The sequence below is a fragment of the Histoplasma capsulatum genome, genomic scaffold, assembly GCF_000149585.1.
Source record: "Histoplasma capsulatum NAm1 scaffold_11 genomic scaffold, whole genome shotgun sequence".
Lineage (NCBI taxonomy): Eukaryota > Fungi > Ascomycota > Eurotiomycetes > Onygenales > Ajellomycetaceae > Histoplasma > Histoplasma mississippiense.
Window position 1 is genome coordinate 904,387 of NW_001813972.1, and position 17,916 is coordinate 922,302.

Below are 17,916 nucleotides of genomic sequence, written 5' to 3' on the forward strand. Positions count from 1 at the left end.
TGTGAGATGGTTCGTGGCAAATCAGACCCCACACCGGACCGTCGGAAACGGCGAAGTCGACATCAAATACGGCACAGAAGGGCTGCACTGGCAGAGCCACAAGACATTGAAACAACATTATCACCTAGCGCTCTAGATGCTATATTAGTGATGGATATCCAAAGTATGCCTGAATTAATTGGGAAATACTCACATCCAGACCATGTTAAGCAGCAGTATGGTGTGATTGAGGCATGTCTGAAGCGGCTGCTAAGAGATGGAAAGCCAGAAAGTACCCTCTGTCCTCATCCAGAACAGGTCCGTACTGTACGGCGATTAATATATGGATATGGTGACACTCTGTTTATTGCGCGGACTGGGTTTGGCAAAAGCCTTATTCTTCATTCCTATTCAATATTAACAGGAAGGATAACCATCCAACTTGTTCCATTGACTGGACTTGGTGAGCAGCAACAACGGGATATTGCTGAATTCCCAGGGGCACGGCCTTGTATGATCACTGCAGACTCCAGGAGAGCTGAACACTCATGGTTGCAGTCCATTCAACGGGGGTTATATACCCATGTTCTTCTCAGCCCAGAGCAGGCTCTCTCCAAGGTCTTTAAGGGAGCCTTGATGAAGCCTGACTTCCAAGCACGGATTGGACTTGTGGCTATTGATGAATGCCATCTTATACATCAGTGGAAGAACTTCCGTACACAATTTGCTATGCTGGGACAGTTAAGGCTCTTACTTCGTGAGGATATTGTCTGGTTTGGCTGTACAGCAACAGCCAGCAGTGCATGTGAGAAAGATATCCTATTGAATGGTGGATTCCGAGCAATTGGTAACAAGCCTTGTGAGACTGAGATAATCCGAACATCTATCGATCGACCTGATGTTTTTATTAGCATCCATCCTATTCCTCGAGGTCAATATCACTCCTTCCACCTGTTATTTTTCCTTATTAAGGATGCAATTGATGTGGATAAAAAGCCTGTACCACAACAGATTCCAAAAACTATTATCTTTATTGATAATATCCACCAGGTTTTTATAGCCGCTGACTGTCTCCGAAATCTCCTTATTGGACTCACCAGTCATTTAACAACAGGTGGTTATTCTACTGCTGGAGAACTATCTGTAAACCAGATTGTTCAGGTCTATACCTCACGGGTAACTTCAGGCGATCAGCATTCTCGGTTTAAAGAATTCATGAGGCCTAACTCCAGCATACGGCTCATGATAGCCACTACCTCTTTGGGCATGGGTGTAAATGTGCCGGACGTGAAACGAACTGTTGCATGGAGATTCCCAGTCAGCATGGATATAGCAGATATATGGCAGCGAATGGGGCGAGGGGGGAGAGGAAAAGGACAGACCAGTCATGCCTTTCTATTTCTGAATAGTACCTTTTCAATGTCGGCAATTTGGCTCATTAACGTATTTCCGTGCACATAGCTATGGCATATTCCAAAGCTTGACAGAGTCTCTACCACTCGGCGCTTGACACCAGATCCATGTAGATAAGCCGAGAATAAAGCAGCAAAGAAGTTGGAGGTCTTTAACGTATGAGAATGACATATTATACTGAGGATAACAAAGATTCGCCGGTTGACAGTTAACTTGTTGGCATTCCACGTATAACTTTGCCGTCCAGATCGAGAATTAACAAGAACCTTTGATAGAAGCATGTACCAGATTGGTGCCTGTTCCTGCATGTCCTTAAATGCTGAGTTGAAGTCCATCGTATTAAGATCCAAATCTGGAGAGAACCTGCCAAAGTATGGTGTTTTGATAAGTTCTCTCAGCTCTTCCTTAAGTTGTTGCTGTACCATCTCATGATTCTGAAGAAGGTTTGTCCGTAATACTGCACGATGTAATGCATTCCGTCGCTTTACACCAGTTGCATATCGTGATGCAGAGAGAATGTATTTATCGCTGACCCAGGCAGATATGAGACCTTCAATTCCCCAGCGTCTTTCAGCCATAAATTGTGTGAAATCCTGCAACCTGCTGATAGTGCCACGGTTGCGACGAGGGCCTTGTTTTTGAACATAGTATCGGCGTTGGGAAGGACTGTTGTTGGACTCATTGTCTAATCCAGAAGATTCCTCAGTATCATCCACTGTCTCATAACCATCATTGGTGTCTGATGAAGGAGGAGGTGATGATAACTCAGAAGAGTATGCGCCGGACGTGAGGTCAAAGAGGCCAAATGAGGAGGTATTTTCAACTGGAGTTTCCATGCTGGTATTAGGCTGTGATAACTTTTAGGATAGTACAAGTTGTAGATAATATATAAAAGAATTGAATGGTATGGTTTTCAGTCAGAAAACCTGTGTGGTTGATGTCGATGTATGCCTTCGCAGATAGAGGATGAATTTGTATGGTGGAGATTTTCAGTATCACCAGAGGGGCGACCGTTCTTTCTCAGACTCTCTACGAGATATTTTTTGTTGCTTACGTTGCTGTGTTCTCATTGGTGCAGAAGTTAGCAGGACTTGGCAGGTGATCAAAGAAGTTAGCCGGGCTTGGCAGGTATTCAAAGGAGTTAGTCTGTGGCTAGTTTGCAACGAAAATATCTTGAGAGAGGCTGAGGCACTGAGATAAGGGATATTTCCTTTTCTGGATTTTCCTCCGCTACTTCGCACAGCACATTGCCAGCCACCACCTCATTGTATAATACAAGTTAAAACGTCGAGTAATGCAGAAATGTATGTACAAAGGAACCACCATATTTTGAACAGAATTTCGTGACCCTGAAGGTTTTCATGAAAGCACCTTCAAAAGATGATTTCTGGGTCGTGGCTGCATTCTCGGTTGTGGATGAGGCCCATCTGCAAGTTGGCACCCCAGTGGTACATACCCATATTAGGGCCGGGCGGTCATGTGCACAAGAAATGAACGTATATGGTAGCTGGAATATACTGTCCTTAAGAAAGTTGGAATTGGACATTGCTGAGCAGTAGTAGCAAATGAAGACGTGTCTGCGAAGACGAAGAAGCTTTCTTAAACCACCGGAAAAATATTGACCCGGTACACATTTACCCAGTTTAACACTTCTGCTCTTGGATAACCACCAACCGCTGCCTGATCTGGACAGCCCCGAAATCCCCATCGCATCAATATTTTTCCGAAGAATAACTAGAGGAGATAGTTCGTCTTTACGCATGATTGCCCCACGCGTCAGTGCCCAATCTTGCAATTCAACATGTAGCGTCGTTCAAGGCTCCTTGGGTTGGGTGAATTAATTGCGATGTGACCATCACATGATACGTAAAGCATTTCCTGCAACTTGACTTGGATTTACGTTATCCCTTGTGCTACTTGTTTCAATTTCTTGTACTGTTTTATTAACTGCTATTCTTGGGCCACCTGTGGTTTCGGCCATCTGTGTTCGCTTGTCTTCACCCTTTCATATCACCAGTTCGTTGCCCCTTTAATACTTACAGTGTTAGCTGATGCGAAGCAGTCGCACTTTTTACGCCAGGCGCTCGATACCCGCGAACGACCATTTTTGAACCACGAGACAATGCCCCACGTACCAAATTAACTGACGTCGATCAACCTCAGCGTCCTACCAACGATTTTAAGATAGGATTTTGCGGTCTTTTGCTACTTTGGGAAAGGAACACCTTCCGAATACCGGTGTCGATATAAAGAATTTAAAATCATGGCTGGAACCGAGAACGAAGATCCGGGTATTCCAGTTGATGATATTGCAAATGACCGAGAAAAGCTCGAAGAGAAAGCTAAGATTGAAGTATGATAAATCTAAACCACAAATGCTATCTTTACTGATTCATTCTAGTCGGAGGAAGATGTGGTTTTAGATCCCGAGTGGATAGATGTGAAAAAGTTTGAATCATCCCCTAGCGTGCGCGCTGTTTTGTTGCGAAAGCAAAATCCCGCCGGAGGCGTCGCTAGAGTTGAGGGAAATCCATCAAGATATACCCTAACGGACAAAGTAACCGGGACTGTTCTGGTCGCCGCAAAGCCCGGAGAAACAATTGTTCTGTTAGGCTACCCCTCTGTTCGGTGTTTCCGCCGTCGAAGCCGATGAGAGATGAATGTACTGGACAAGCTCAACGGCGACCATGACCGATAGCTGCACCTTTGCACTCCATCCAATCTTCGAGTCGATTTTTATGTCAATGGACGGCGTCGCGCCATACCACGGGATTATCAGTTGGATATAGTGCAACGTTGGGCAGCTTGACTGGTAACCTTGCAGCAAACCGAAGATACTTCTGAATTGCTCTGGGTTGGAAGACGTCGATTGATATTTCTGAAGAAAACCGATAAGATGCATAATGTCTAAATCGATAACTGACTGAGGGAGTTGATCTGCAAGAAGAGATATCTGGAATCCTGGTATATCGTCCACTGTCAATACCATTTGAGTTTTGTCATTTTTATGAATTTGGCCATTCGACTGCGCGTCTGAGGAGCGTCTTTCTTCCTCTCGTGTACTTTCTGGTCTCATTATATTAATACACATTCATTATAGTGCAAGATACACATACGAGAAAATGTATTTAGAACACCTTTCGCACGGCCCCCTTCATCATGAACGCCCGAAATTGGGTCCACAGATTGACCACCGCTTCCATAAATGTATTTGTCGTGTAGGACATGTGAGATGCGCTTGCGTTTTCTTGGTGGTGGGTCTGAAATGTTTAGCTCGTCTTTGATCGATTTCTCAATCTCGTACTTGTCACAAACAGTCTTCGCTATTTTTTGTAGTCCTTCCTTTTCCGGGATATCTTCACACCATGTCCGAAGCTTTGGAAGGAACTTCCGCTGATCAAGTTTCGTAAGATTTGTGATAGGCCAAGGTAGCATGCATAACAGAAATATGGTAGGCCGTTCAAGATCTGAGTAAATCTGCCGCAAAAGTTTCCGGACTCGTAGTAACCTGTACTGTTGCGAAACAGATACCTCCTTGAGAGATTCCACCACGTCGGCGCGAAATAACTCACAGCAAAGGCGGACCGATTCGAGTTGATCTTCGTTCAACCTGTCTGTACCTTCTGCAAAACTTGCTTCCTCTTCGCTAATTCGCTCGAGGAATTCATCCTCTAGTACTTTTACAGTCGCCATAGAAAATCGGAAGCCACAAGTAACGGAGAAGAGGCGTGGAAGAGAAGATATGCGAAGGACTGCGAATTCATACAAGCTGTTTAGGAACTGATCATGGATGCGACAACCTGATATTAAATAGGAATGCATGCGAATAACTGGGAACGCATGCGGACAACTGAGAATGCAAGCCAGCAAATGGGCCTCTCGAATGAGCAGCGACGAACGACCAATGAGAAGCATTAGTGAGAATAGGCGAAAATGCATGCGAAGGAATGCGAATGCTGGCGCCGCCACACAAATCGATCGTACCTTTTTAACGTATTTGCACCGATGATATTGGTATGTACCCCAGATTATCCCACTACTGCAAGCTACTACAAGATTCTCTTCAATCATCTTCAATCTCAAGCAAAAACTATTCTTGCCATGCAGCAGGGTGCAGGGACAACAAACCTGGCATCTATTTTGTCAAATGAGTTGTACTGATATTGCATGCCGAACTAAGGTCTCCGTCCCAGAATAAGGAGTGGTACGGTTTTCACGCTACAGCACGGACGTTGCTATTGCAAGTCAACCCTTTTGGCCCATTGTTTGCCAATCGGGTACGGCACAGCTTCAATACATTGTCGTAACTTGCGACGCCTTTTATGGCCAAGACAAACATGCATCTTTTCTCACCGATCTAATTTCATACGTCCAGAGACAGTGAACCATGGAGTTTACGATGATGAACCTGGATGCTGGGTCCAAACCCAACGGTCTAGATGGATTTTCATATCGACATCAGTCGACAGGGTCGAGATTATGTATCCTGCGGCACAGTTTTATGCATCCCTTAATTGGGAGAGTGGCGGCAAGCTCCTCCCCTATCCACGTGGCTCAAGCGAAAGCGGAAGATGACGAAAGAATATGTGCCGGGGAGTATTGACAAAATGGTATATAAGGAGCTACGATCCCCTCCGAAATCCTGAGGCAACAAACAAACATTCAAGATTCGCAAAGACCTTATCAAGCCAGTTCTCCAGCCCAGTTTCTAAGACCACCAACTACCACCATGTCTAAAGCAATAAAGCTCAATGGCAAGGCCCCTGCCAATACTCCGCCGGCCCAAATGCCTCCATCCACCCCCATCGATGAATGTCCCCATCAAAGCGTGACAACAGGAGATGGGTATCAGCATTCCGAAGCCAAAGAACTCGTAGAAGCTCTTCGCGAAACCAGGGCGGATTGCACCATCTCCAAACCCAATCCCTCGGAAGACACTGCAGGTGGGTGTGCCAGCCCTAAGCAAGATGGCAAAAAGGTTGTTCCGGAACAAGGTAATTGATATCTCAACTGGAAACTGGGAGCATATGCTGACATGTGTTCAGAGACTGTGTTGAATAATGCTTCTAAGCTGAAGCCGCAAGAGCAGGAGATATCCTTCTCACGCAACCCCGAATCAGAATCGCCTGTGCTTATGGATAAATATGTGTCAGACATACCACCCACTTGGATGGAATGTGATCCCATATTTATGGATAACGAGAACGTTGGTTTCGATCCTGCGATGAAAGAATGTTCCGAGATGAGAACACCTAAAGCTAGCGAAGAAAACATGGAGCAGTCAGGCACGCCGGTTGTTGATGCAGCGCAGTATGCCTGGGGTGAACGCAAGCCGCCACCTACCGACGCATTGGCTGATGCGGACAGCTGGGTTGCTAAAACCCGCAAAGAAAGGGGAAAACCGGAGGATTATGTCAGGGCACGCGCAATTGCCAACCCCACTGACTCTTTCGAGTATTTTGCGGAGAGTTCCCAGGCTCAGAACGCTTGATCCACCGCGGAAGTCTGGCCAACCCGATGCATTCTTGAGTCTCGGTTTTATGCTTATATAATGGAAAATTTGATGTTAATGGTCAATCTGGGAGGCCCTCTCGTGTTTTGTCTGGCGAGATGTTAACTCCTAGTTGACGTTCTCGCGAGGTGGACTGGGACAGATATTCTATCTTTCTGCTTCACGTTTCTCTGTCGGTAAATTGTATCTGATGATAACGCCGCTTTAATGCTGAATCTCGATGAGTTCGCCTTCTATCAGGCGCAAGATCCCCCTTGGTTGATTTTATACCGTAGCTCAATCAGTGATAGAAGTTGGTCAAATTTTGTAAACATTGCTTGAATCGTACGAATCGCGTTTGACCGTCTGTACATTTGCGTTTTCCGAACAGTTCATTAGTTATTCTTGTAAACCCCATTTCTAGATGCACATCAACAGGAAGCCTGGAAGACGATCCCTAAATCAGTCCCTATTTCATTAGCCAACAAATCCCATACATGGTGCGGCCTATTTGCGGTTGCTCCCAATTTGTCTTGTGGGGGGGGAGAGGCAGTGTAGGTCCGAAGGCATATAAAGCCAGCCCTCCTCCCACTTTGTTTCCCTCGCTCGATCTTCCCTTTTCTCCTCCTAAAATGCCGCAGTTTTCACTATGGCGCCTACGATTCAAAACTTAGCCCAAAACGAACCAATGGTACCCGACGTCCAGAGCGATAGCTCCCAAGCACGCCAAATTTCGGACAAGAAAGGGTCAAAATGGTCCTCAGAAGAAGATGTTCTGATCATCGAGCTTCGGCAACGCGGAATGGCGTGGGGAGATATCAGCAAGGAACTCCCCGGGCGAAGTGCACTGAGCTGTCGCCTGCACTACCAGAATTACCTTGAGAGGCGGAGTGAGTGGAGCGAGGATCGCAAGACCAAGTTGGCCCTATTATATGAAAGGTGGAAACGGCGTGATATCTGATGATAACCGGCTCTCGTACTGACAGAGCAAGCAGATCCAAGCCGGCAATGTGGGCGAAAATTGCAGAGGAGATGTCCATACCCTGGAGGGCCGTTGAAGCTATGCACTGGCAGCTAGGAGAACAAGAAATGGCGAGACGAGCTAGGACAGTTCCGTTCTCTTTCTCTCAACCCGCGTCAAAACCCCCCCGAGTGTCACGCTCACGTCCCGTCCGGCTCCCTCCCTTTGCAGAACTCGACGCCGCATCCCAAACATATGGAAGTGAACTGCCAAGTTCCACAGACTGAAACCGCAGGCACGCAGATACTCTCCCAACGATGGGTCGTCCTTCAGCGGGAGATTGGACATGGAGGGCGTGATTATCACCGCAGAGGCTTAATACCAATAATAGCCGTACGATTGGGGTTAGATACCGCAGCGTTCGATGAATGTCTCTGCTCAGCAGGGCTAATCGGACGACAGTTACGGTTCCGGGATATGTTGATGGCTTGTATTTATTCTTTGGTCCCACCGCGTGAGGCCCGTTTCTACGGATCTCCCCGGCTTCCATGTCTGTGGCGATTGTATACGCAGGACCGGCCTTCATTTGATTTTCTGTTGTAGTCCAATAATTGATGGAAGTTAGTCAAATTTTGTAAACATCGCTAGTCATACATCAACGGGAAACGTGGAGGGCAGGCGCCGTTCCTCCGAGCCTGCTCAATACGCCCTCATCCATCCGATCCCTGAAACTGTCCCTAGCAGCCTACGAGTCCGTGAAACGGTGCAGCCTTTCACGGTCACTGCTCGTCTGTCTGGAGGGGACCAATTAGCGTAGACGGGGGCTGAAGGCACAGGACCCAGCCCACTTTGCCTAGGTCGGTGAGATGCGCGTACCATAGGAATTGGTGCAAGCATGCCAAGCTCCATCTTCCATCAAATACAGATCATTTTGCCTGCAGAATGGGTAAGTAACATCCGTCTCTTTATGACTTGGTCTCTGACAGTTATCACAGAGTTGGAATTCATCGTAACCTCACAATGTTGCATTCTCTCTCTGATTAACGCTCCAAGAAACCCTGGATTCCCAGAGGCTCTCCGGAAATTCTCTCAAGGCGTAGTAGGTGACATTTCTCATCGCTGCCGAAGGCGCAATGGACTTAGAGATGATAGCAAAATCTGGTGAACTTATGGTACAGGTGAAAGATCAATCCTAGCCGTCCTCATTTCGAACCATCCCGGTCGCTCCAACTAAACATTTCCTTGATCACGTTGTTCCCCTCCTGTTGGTCTGCTTCCCCCACCTCGTACTCCAATGGCTCGCGGACCAGCCTCTCTCCCTAAATCGTGCCGAATAATTTCATCCAGTCCTGCATGGATTCGGCAACCGCGACGGCCCATGGTTGCAACGAGTTGTCGATGTACTTATAAAGTCGGTCAAGCCTGCTACAGGGAAGATGTCAGCCAGAGTTGTCGGTCTTCTAACTCTTATGTATTCAGGAAATAATTACCTGTTCTGGGCTCTAATCCTGCCTTTCGTGTCAGTTGACATTTTGCACTCTTGTTGGGTTCACTTAGCCTGCGGATCTCCTCCTGTAGGGCCATATGAGCATTGCTCTGTTGCGTCCTGTAGGGCAATGGTAGCGACCGGCCGGATGTACCGGACGATGCTCGACGCGGAGATGGCCTTGGGGGCGGAGGGAGGAAGGGCAACCTGTCATCCTCGCCACCGGGGTGCTTGACATCCGTTGGAGTCCTCTGATCAAGTTCTGCCTGATCCTCAAAACAGGGAAAGTTGCCTCCTGTATCGGCGGCATCTCCCTGCTGGTTGTTCAACAGGTCAATGGATCGACCAACGGAGAGACCGGGCCCGGCCTCGGAATCTGCATGATTTGGCAAGTAGGCCTGAGACTAGCTGCCTGTGCTATAGGGCCAGGTACTTCTGTTAGTTATCGATGGGGCTTTGGAGGCTACCAACTTGGTTTCATATGTTCATTTACTCATTCAAATTGAGCTCCTGCATTCGCAGTTAAGTGTTTTATGTTCCTGCTTGCGGCAGAAAAGAGTCTGACGAATGGAGACTTCATTGTAATTTACAACAAACTAAAAACTGCTCTGTATAGATCTATGACGTCATCTCACTACTCTGCTATCTCTCTCATCCGCTATATAAGGAGCGAAGGGTCCTATTTACCCAAAGGCTGATCCCATCTTCCGCACTCCCTCTTCCTAGATGCGCAGCGGGCCATTCTGTGACGGACGACAAAGAATTCAAAAGCAGTCACCTATTTTACTAGAAGTGCCAGCCAGGTTACGGCTGAAATGAGAAATGATTTGATGGATACAACAAGTGGAACACAATAACCGTCAAAAGGGTCACTGGATGACGTCATAGGTAGAGAACCAGAGTCATGACATTAAATGAGAGCGGGATCTCACATGTGGATCTAGGCGATTGCTTCCATGAGCTATTTCCTCACAAGAGGATTCTCCCGAGAGGCTCGTGCGTGATCAAAATGCGGGGAGATCCTGGGGGCCTTTGGCCGTGGGTCCTTGGTCGCCAAAGGACCACAGAAATCGATTCAATGGCCTCTGCCGTCCACAGGCCAGCATGGCCACAAGTTGGCCGTCTTTGGGCCTACCAGGTCCATGGACCGCGATCCATGGACCCATCAGGCCTATTTGCTCCTGCCTCCAGCATGGCAACCTAGGTCACTGGACCTACTGCACATGTCCTTAAGCCACATGATGTAGTCCCTGGCCTTTTGTCAACCTTCTTCTGCCACTGTGCCTCTGTCCTGATTGGACTTCAGCCCTCAGGAGGGCGAGAGGGAAGCTCGGGGTTGCGCCAGTCGTTCATTGAGCTCAAGCCAGTTATTCAGCTTTGCCGGTTTCTGGCCATTGGGATATTTATATCCAGGGGGATAGACACCATGGTTGATGAGAGAGATGAGATGGAGTTTCTCATTCACATTATACCCTTGCTTCCGAGGTCAAGCTATTCGTGGGCCGAATCGCATCCTTTCCGCCAGAGCTCAGATATTCCTCTATCAATAACCCTTCTATATATGTTCTATATCTATGCACTTGTCGGGCCTTTCCTGACCCTCCTTGACTTCTGTATACCTATATGCATCCTCAAATAGGCAAAATAGCATTATCTGTGTATCCAAGCACTTGACAGGCCATTCCTAGCTCTTCCGTGATTCTGTATGTTTGTGTATATTCGAGATGCCGACGTGGCTGTCATTAAAATTCCGTGACGTGTGTGACATGCTCGTTGATGTGAATCCGGCCGCGTCTCCTTGGGGCTCTAATATATACATACTAGCGCACAAGCTGACCATGTCGTTCAATGTGACGTGTTCTTGAAGGTATGTTCGAAGCTGTTGGTGGTTTTGTCATTGACCATATCCGCCCCTTCTATTCTGCTTTCTATCGCGTGATTGTCAATCTCCATTGCCGTAAACTATTGTCGGGCAGGAAAATGAAACCTCCGGGCTCGTTTTCCATCGTAGGGCGTACGTGGAAGGGCCGACACTCCCTTCGTGTACTGAGGCTGTATGTTTGGTGTTCGTGAGGCCTGGGAGTTGTTTTCAGCGCATTGGCATGTTTTTGGCAGGGTGTATTGTGTTCTTGAAGATAGATTCTATTCTACTATGGACGGTTCTATCCAACTAACACTGAACCTACGCCTTACATAAATTTGGTACAGAGTGACGAACGTCTTCGCGCTGTCTTTTGGCTTCCATAGGTATCTCTTGTACAGCAAGCTATAGGTAATGTTCCACACAACTCAAAGGTACACCTTGTGTATCACCGCAGCATGGTCCTTGAAATGTGTGGTGCCCCACATATTCTCCGAGCAGGCTGGATGGGGACATGGAAAACAAGCGTCTGAGGCAAGATAGCGGAGATGGCAATCATACACATGCCTCCGAAGCTTGTCTGGACGTGAGAATGAATACGGCCTTGAATTAGATGCCCGCTGCTCGTTCCCAAGGCAAAAAAGGCACTGGGTCGCCGGACAAACGGCAGGGGTCATATCACCGTCAATCGAGCTGGGCTCCTCTTTCAATCCTACGAGTTCGCAACGTGAATCCCTCTGCCTGTGAGGGATCCCTTGCAGGTTACAGAGCGCGGTCCAGTCACGGATTACCTGCATCCGATGAGGATGGGGCTTATGCTCCTCCTCCGTAGAGCTAGCGAGAGATCGAAAAAGACTGCGTGAAAGTCGAGCTCGTTCGACACAGGTAAACTGAACAACGGGATCTTCCACCTTGAGGTCATCAGCGAGCGACAGTCCCAGAAGCTGACGTTCGATCTCAATGGTGTCGATCTTGGCAAAAAACTCCACCCGGATGTTGTCCCGCGCACGTTTCCTCAAGAATCGTCTCTCGCTCTGAATAGTCCTCTCCAGCTTGCCATGTTGGGCGTGGAGGTCTGTGCCCTGAGCCTTTGGAACAGATCCGTATTGGAATCTCATGTCACTTGCCAGGTCTTGCTTCTGGCGGTTGAGTTCGGCAAGATGGGGGTCATGTTCGATGGCAGCTTTCTGCTCGTCGGTCAGCTCCTTGGGAACCCTCGGGTCCCGCGTCAAGCTCATCATTCCGACGGCGCGGATGACCGACTCGCGCGCTGGAAATCCAAGATACGCGGACTGCACATCGCGTTTCACCTTCTGTGAGAGGTAATACCGTTCAAAGATGTCGGCCCGAGAATGGCCCAGCACTTGGTTCCGCTCCGCTGCCGTTGCGACATCTACTCTCCAGTTAGGCGACGATCCAGAACATGGAGAATCAACCGTAGCAGCTTACCATCCACCGCATTTGCCGTGCCCCTCCTGATGCAGTAAGGAGTCAGCGGATCTTCGAGTCCCGCGTTGCGGCCCAGCCGCTGAAGGTACTGATTGAACGCATCATACGGTAATGCACGATCGGGCGAGATGCGCACTCCATGTGCGGTGTGGTAGGTGCGGCGAACGATCGGTATATCGAGCATCTCGGATCTCCACCTCAGCTGTAAGCTGTTCCGGTAAGGGGGAACCTCGATGCGAAGGATGTCCTCCGGCGAGTCGATTCCCTGCGCCTCAAAGGCTCGGTCCGCGAGCGCCAGCGCAAGAAAATGCGAGATCGCGCACAGAGCCAGGTTGTCATCCCGCTCGTGGAATATGTATGTTGTCCTACGTCGGAGGGTCAATACAGCCATACGGCCGAGCAAAGCGTCACGCCACATCGACCGGGAACGGAAAGGGGACCTACGGCTGGGACTTGTTTCTTTTTCCCTTCATAAACATCAGAGTCACCTCCATGACCAGAACGTGACGCCCCGGTTCCTCCGGATTGGGGATGACACGGAGCACCACGTCCCGGTACCGCAGAGCGTCGTTGGAGCCCCGAACGCAGCCGCTCTCGATGAGCGCTCCTGGACGAGAAGACATGTAGGCGGTCATCAGCATCGGCAGCGGCAGCTGCACTGTATACCGCTCGTGTGGAACCGCCGACGTGTCCAAGCACCAGTGGTAGTGGAGGACGGACAGCAGATCCTCAACGCTGAGGGTGGGCTTGCATTCGACCGAGAGATCTAGGCCGTATTCATCCGTCAACGGTCCCAGGATAAACTACATGTGTGGTGGGTGCCAGTTAGATACGGGAACAGGAGAGCCAGGATGGTGTGGTGGGACTCACCTCACTGACCTGCTCCCCAACGACCTCATCCATCTTCTTTCCAGCGACTCTCTTGTAGAGCAGTCGGAGGAATTTCCACTCCACCCAGATAGTGCTCTGCTTTGTGACGTTGAACTGGCTCAATCGCCAGTCGGCATAACGTCTAAAGTTTTCACCTGCACATGCGGTGAGATAGACATTGCTGTCCACCCCCATGAAAGCACAAAAGCTACGGAAAACAACATCAGTTTGATCACCTACGCGTCGCAATAGGGCTTACCGATCCCAAAATCTCTGCACACGGTCGACGGCCTTGGTTGTGGCATCGGCATACTTTTTGCCGGTGACCAGGAACCGAGCCACTCGAGCGGCATCCCTTGCGTGGTAGTCCTCGGGGGTGAGCTGTGGTCGTTCCGACTTCAAGCGACGGCGACATCTCTTCGCACTTTTACCTTCTACAAATTGGAAGTGTTGGATGGCCATCTTGGTTGCGAAAATAGAAGCTTGGTGTAGTAAGAGAGACAGAAAGAATAGGGATCCCAAGGAGAAGTGTATCGGCGGGAATGAGGAGTTGTAGGAATCGCTCGATAGCGAAGCGCACGATGGTATTTATACATCTTGAGAAGGGGAACAAAATGGAAGGATGCTCGAAATGGATCGCACGAAAAGACGGCTGCGAGCCCGGAAATAGATCCCTTCTCGGACCACGAGCAGAACGTAGCCACGGCCACATCTCTCGGAATCGTGGCCTCGTGGTGTTCTTCTCTGCGTCTCTCCAACCGATGTCATCCTTGCCCTTGAGCCAAAAGGAGCTTTTCAAAAGGACGCTTCTGTCAAATCGTTATTTCGAGCGATCGGTCGTTTTGCTGCGGCGCTTACATGCTCTCGGGCCACGTTCTTGAGACCCAAAATCGTGGCCATCAAAGGTTTTGACTTGTTCTCCACCAGCACCACCGATTTAAAACAGGCTCGTAATGTAGTAATGGCCGGCCGGTTGTGTGAGCCGCTAGAAAAGTGGTGACTGCTAGTAAAGTGGTGACTGCTAGTAAAGGGGTGACTGCTGTGATGGAAGCTAACGGAACACCCGAGGCCAGAGGAAGTGCCGTCATCGACCTGGGTTGCGTTCCTGGATTTCTGGATTTCTTTTGCCTGCTCCCACCTTTACCCTTTCTATTATTTTATGCGTCTAATCTAGTAGAATATTCGCGCTAGCGTCGATGCCTGTGCTGGTCTCTTACGCATCGGTCTTTCAGGCGGGGGCACCCCTTCGTTGTCCTGTTACAGAAATCGCCCTCCAGCAGGGCGACTGCATGGACCCCCCCGCAAGACAAAAATCGTCACTTCTCATTACCGCCAGCAGAGCCGTGGACTGCCTCTTCACCTTCTCACCTGTTAATCTGATGTCTTTAAATGGCTCGAGATCCTCTAAAGTGAGAGCTTCCTTGTCCTTCTTCTTTCGTCACCAAGATGGTGTGTCATTTGTCGGGACACCACGTCTTGGCGTGCTCCTGGCAACACACGAGGTGGTTGTCTCTCACTGTCCTATTCCTGCTTCCATCGACAGAGGCCATAAGCGCCACAGCATACACGCGATGACCATCGAATCATGTATGTTGACCCAAATCGCCTGCTGGCTTGCGTAAAAAACGCTAAAAAGTGAAAATGCAAAACTGCAAAATCGCTTTTTCGCAGGAGTGCAGAAATGCAAGCGGCACCAACGCGCCAAGAAACAGCTAAGCTTTAACGGTCAAAAGTTAGCTCCTGGATGATAGGTAGAGAATCATTAATTCTATTTAGTATCAATTAGAGCTCAACTATCATCGCCTCAATATAGGATCATATAACTTTTTTGGGCCTTGCGGCATTCCAACAATCTCATAAGTACACCTCGTATGATTTTCCAGAAAATCAATCTCTTCGCCAAAGATGCTATATTAAAAGACAAAACAAAGAGCAATTCACGCTATCAATACGCAGAACTTTACTAGTTTACAGCATCTGAGTTATCCTGTGCTTGCTGAAGTGTTCCAATCATGTTCCGGGATAGGTCGAAATTTGGTTTCTTCCACCGTCCGCCGTCTGGAAAGACAAGGCGCTGTAATCGGTTGACGCAAGGGATCAATGATTGATAATACGGAGTAAAGTAGTCTTCTGCAATTCGAAGAAAATCCCCCTCACTTTTCACTCCTTGCTTCGCAGCCGCCAGCTCTTCAGTACTCATATAATTCCATTTCTCAAACCGTTCGACAGTGATCCCCTTCCCTGGGCCTTCATAGTGAATGCATATCCAGAAAAGAACCCAGAAGAACGACTCCAGATCATGCATGAAACAATGGTTTTCGCCGTACAAGACACCGATGGCCATGAACGCTCTGGTGCCCGTTTTGCCCCGTGCGCCGGAAGACCCATCCCGTTCTAACTTGATTGCCAGGTCAAGGTCGATCAGAAAGGCAGGCCATGATGGGTTGTCCTTGTCCTCATTCACCATCAGGTTCCGGGGGGAAACGTCGCATTGGATGAGGCCAGCCTCATCATGGAGTGACATGTATCCTTCAATACAGCGGGCCAGCCCAGTGAGAAGTGGAGCCTTCGAACTACTCTCATAGATTGGTTTCCCGTAATCCTGGATAACGACGCGGCGGTGAACTCGATTGAATGGGCTGAGCCGCCTGCAGATTTGGATGGAGAACTTGAGTGGGTACGCTTACTTGGGGGAGGAGGAAATGCCTTGTCCACGCAGTCAGAAAATCGCTTCTGGCCGGCGGTGCTGCCCTGGCTCTTTTTTCCTCTTTGAGACCTACTACGCCGCACTCTCGCGTTAAAGCCACCCTTCTCATCTTTCGAAATCGGAATACCGAGGCCCTTTCTGATAGTCAAGACATCATCATCCTTGTTGTCAAAGCTACACGAAAGATCAGAAGTCTAGAGGGGGAGAATAAGTGTGAATAGATGAAATGTCTTATTTGTTGTAAATTACAACGAATTCGGTAGTGTACAGTACTGTAAAAATTCTCATATCTTTTGAATGGCCAGTATGACCGCAATTAATAGTAAAATGACACCCATGGTTTTGAGGTATGCTTTCGATCGTGGGGCCGAAAAAGCGGGCATCCTGTAGTCATAGGACGTTCGTTGGAAATATCCAAGGAGGCCTTGCGCCAAGAAGATGACCGAACATCGGGCAGGGTCGCAATCGGCATACAGACGGGGATATGTGGATCCTAGGGAATTGCTGTCCGCCCGAAGGTTGATGGTACCTGGGTTCTTGATGCGTCGACAATTTCCCTTGCAGAACTGCCGCAGAGCCGCATCTTTATTCTTGGTCCCCATAAAAAGAATCACGTGAGGATACTGTTTGTGGGAGGATAACGTTGTTGTCATTACTAAAACTAACTACGCGAGAGCAACACAATATGTTGGGGGGCACGTGATAGGGTAGCCGTAGTACCACTAACACTGTTCTTGGGGGTTTTGAAGCTCTTCGAGAACACGAGCAAGGCGCCAGTCGTAGGACAGGAGAGGCCCAGCCTCCCCCTCAACAAACCCCACCCAAGAGACGTGATCGCACGGCGACATATCTTTTTCTGGCCTCCCTCTAGGACGTCGTCACCAGAGGGCGGTGGTAATGGATTTTATACCTGTTCCTATGTTGGACACCCGAAGGATGCGTGACCAGGCCACGGCAGTAGGTTTTGAGCTGTAGAGCAAGGCAATCATATCCACATTGGAGTTTTTGACAACCCCGCGCCAGTCTGCAAATCCTCCCTCATATCAGCGTCACTGGGGAGTTTCAGACTATATCCGGGGACTTTCAATTATTCTTCATGGGAACTTGACTTCCGGAAATTTGTACCCTCAAAAACTATGACCTTGCCAATGAGTTCAATTCTTGCGTTTAACTGGCGAGGCGCAGCTTCCCCAAATATATTTCAAGAACAGTCTATTGTCACCACACAGACGGTTCCTTGTTTCTTTATTAAACACGAAAGCTTTGAACCGGGGAAGCGCCATACATCATTTGTAAAGCACGATTTCTTTCAAAAAATAAAACTAAAAGTCCGTCATTCAACCCATAGTGTCCTAGAGAATAAGGGATACTTTCCCTAGGAATGGCATTTGGCATGACCAGGCCATGGCATTTTAGAGAATAGGGGATATTTCCCCTGGAAATGGCATTTGGCATGACCAGGTCATGGTATGCTAGAGAATAGGGGATATTATTCTAGAGATTGTTGCATATTTTATCATGACCATACCATTTAATTTTTCCAAGAATGGAACAGGCTATGGAAAATTTGCTTGTGTTTCATGATATCTCTCACATGTGTCATTGCTCATTATTTTCTTTGTTCATTTTTTATTTCTTAATGGTCTCTATTAACCACAGTGAAGTAGTCATAAAAAGTTTCATTTCCCTTGGGTTTGGA

General features: G+C 48.4%; 6 protein-coding genes across 6 annotated transcripts; 3 read left to right on the forward strand and 3 right to left on the reverse strand.

The window, feature by feature from the left end:
• Positions 1–165: 165 nt before the first annotated feature.
• On the forward strand, positions 166–1,087 carry HCAG_08519 (predicted protein; the record flags this gene model as incomplete). The annotated part of the gene is made up of 2 exons (XM_001536687.1): positions 166–784; positions 1,080–1,087. 2 exons carry the CDS (start codon positions 166–168, stop codon positions 1,085–1,087), a joined length of 627 nt encoding a protein of 208 aa, XP_001536737.1.
• Positions 1,088–1,102: 15 nt separating this feature from the next.
• HCAG_08520 (predicted protein) lies at positions 1,103–2,228 on the reverse strand (the record flags this gene model as incomplete). The annotated part of the gene is made up of 2 exons (XM_001536688.1): positions 1,103–1,120; positions 1,392–2,228. The coding sequence occupies 2 exons, from the start codon at positions 2,226–2,228 to the stop codon at positions 1,103–1,105; spliced, it is 855 nt and encodes a 284-aa protein (XP_001536738.1).
• A 3,893-nt stretch (positions 2,229–6,121) lies between these two features.
• HCAG_08521 (predicted protein) lies at positions 6,122–6,883 on the forward strand (the record flags this gene model as incomplete). The annotated part of the gene is made up of 2 exons (XM_001536689.1): positions 6,122–6,386; positions 6,438–6,883. 2 exons carry the CDS (start codon positions 6,122–6,124, stop codon positions 6,881–6,883), a joined length of 711 nt encoding a protein of 236 aa, XP_001536739.1.
• A 649-nt stretch (positions 6,884–7,532) lies between these two features.
• HCAG_08522 (predicted protein) lies at positions 7,533–7,844 on the forward strand (the record flags this gene model as incomplete). The annotated part of the gene is made up of 1 exon (XM_001536690.1): positions 7,533–7,844. The coding sequence occupies one exon, from the start codon at positions 7,533–7,535 to the stop codon at positions 7,842–7,844; it is 312 nt and encodes a 103-aa protein (XP_001536740.1).
• A 3,775-nt stretch (positions 7,845–11,619) lies between these two features.
• HCAG_08523 (predicted protein) lies at positions 11,620–13,972 on the reverse strand (the record flags this gene model as incomplete). The annotated part of the gene is made up of 5 exons (XM_001536691.1): positions 11,620–12,569; positions 12,641–13,005; positions 13,085–13,443; positions 13,511–13,718; positions 13,770–13,972. The coding sequence occupies 5 exons, from the start codon at positions 13,970–13,972 to the stop codon at positions 11,620–11,622; spliced, it is 2,085 nt and encodes a 694-aa protein (XP_001536741.1).
• A 1,501-nt stretch (positions 13,973–15,473) lies between these two features.
• HCAG_08524 (predicted protein) lies at positions 15,474–16,819 on the reverse strand (the record flags this gene model as incomplete). The annotated part of the gene is made up of 3 exons (XM_001536692.1): positions 15,474–16,192; positions 16,291–16,391; positions 16,692–16,819. The coding sequence occupies 3 exons, from the start codon at positions 16,817–16,819 to the stop codon at positions 15,474–15,476; spliced, it is 948 nt and encodes a 315-aa protein (XP_001536742.1).
• Positions 16,820–17,916: the final 1,097 nt, after the last annotated feature.